Here is a 1,802-nt window from a genome sequence, read left to right as displayed (position 1 = left end):
TTGTTGAGAGGACCAACTATAAATCCTCCACTTTCTATGCCCTGCACCCTCACCCTCAAATGTTTACTCAAACAAATGGGGTGACACCCTCTCATCCGTCTTTGCTACACTGTCACCCCATAACTAAACACTTTGTGTACTGGTAGGCACCGGACGAACGCACGTGGCCGACCGGCCGTGTACACAATAAATGTAAGGGCATTTATGTGACAAGCTAAGGTGGTTAAGATACACCTCCGAAGAATAAGGAATATGCGTTTAGAGAAGATATGTTCCCCGGGTATTCCGGAGCACGACTGACAAGACATATCCATAACCACCCTGAGCCCAAGGGATAGAAAGCCCATTAGGCAATCCTATAAATACTGTGCTCAAGCCAGAGAAAGGGACGTCTTCATTCACTTACGAAACCGCGCTTAGAATCTCATACTTACTTGAGCGTCGGAGTGCCTTCGCAGGTACCCTCCCCCGCCTGACCGAAGGAGACACCAAGAAGGAACGACCGACCGAAGGAGAAGAAGATCGACACGTCGATCCATTTACGTCAGCAATCTCATTACATCAACCGACCGTGCCTGGGCCCCATCTCTCCACTCAGGTACAATTGGCGCCCACCGTGGGGCCGAGGCAAGATTTCAATATTTAAAGCTATAATGGTTGCAACAAGGAACAACAACAACGCTATGGCGGAACAGATGACTATGATTCAAACCCTCCAAACTCAGATGGAGGAACTGCGGCAAAAAGGGATGGAAGACCGTCGTCAACACGAAGAGGATAAACGCCGCCAAGAGGAGGAAATCGCCTTATTGAGAGAGCAGAATGCGCGACTCCAGCGACAGGTTGATAATCCCGAACGAGAAGGCCAATCCCATATGGCCGACCGAACCGCCTCTCGCATACCTACACCAGCCGACACCAATCCTGCTTCTAGAGCTAAAACAGTCGAAAGAAAGTCAAGTAAAAGGGCTCATCCTTTTACAAACGAAATCATCACCACACCACTTCCTGACAAATGGAGAGGCCTCGCCATTAAACTCTATGACGGCTCGACCGACCCGGACGAGCATTTAAATGTTTACAAGACGCAAATGACTTTGTATACCACAGATAACAATGTGTGGTGTAAAGTATTCCCCACGTCGCTCCAGGGAGAACCTCTTACTTGGTTTACAGAGCTGTCTCCGAATTCCATTGACGACTTCGACGTCTTAGCCGTAAAATTCTCTACTCAGTATGCCACCAGCCGACCGCATCACATGTCCTCCATGTCTCTCCTAGCGATACAACAAGAAAAAGGTGAATCTCTCAGAACCTTTTTAGATAGGTTCAACAAAGCATGTATGAACATTCGAGGGCTCAAGCAGGAAGTTGCATTGCACCATTTGGTCTCGGCCATCCGGCCGAGCCGTTTTACTGAAAGTCTCATCAAGAAGCCGCCTCAAGACATGGAAGACCTTCGAACTCGAGCAACCAAATTCATGCAAATCGAGGAACACATTGATTACCACCAACGGTTCAAAGCCGTCGGATCCGGAGTCCTCAAAGACCAAACCCCGAGCAAAGAAAGATAAGTCGAGACCGAACGAACCGTCCGAACCACTCCAAGGTCAAACCAAGAATGTTCCACAAAGGAGACTTAGTATGGCGAATGCGGAGTAGCGCCCGAAAGGAAGGAGGCAAGTTTTCTAGCAGTTGGGAAGGACCATTCCGCATAGCAGACACTAAGAATTATTTATGCCTCGTTCGGCATCAGAATTATCTTATTACTTCAACGTAATCAGAATTATTTATGCCTCGTC

The 1,802-nt window shown here is 48.2% G+C and overlaps 1 protein-coding gene across 1 annotated transcript; it reads left to right on the top strand.

Annotated features, from left to right (window-relative positions):
- The first annotated feature begins 653 nt into the window (after window positions 1-653).
- LOC137822234 (uncharacterized) lies at window positions 654-1,574 on the top strand. The gene has a single exon (XM_068627130.1). It carries the CDS (start codon window positions 654-656, stop codon window positions 1,572-1,574), a length of 921 nt encoding a protein of 306 aa, XP_068483231.1.
- The last annotated feature ends 228 nt before the right edge of the window (window positions 1,575-1,802 follow it).

This window comes from Phaseolus vulgaris, chromosome 9 (genome assembly GCF_000499845.2).
Source record: "Phaseolus vulgaris cultivar G19833 chromosome 9, P. vulgaris v2.0, whole genome shotgun sequence".
In the NCBI taxonomy this organism is placed as follows: Eukaryota; Viridiplantae; Streptophyta; class Magnoliopsida; order Fabales; family Fabaceae; genus Phaseolus; species Phaseolus vulgaris.
This window is presented reverse-complemented; position numbering and strand designations above follow the sequence as displayed.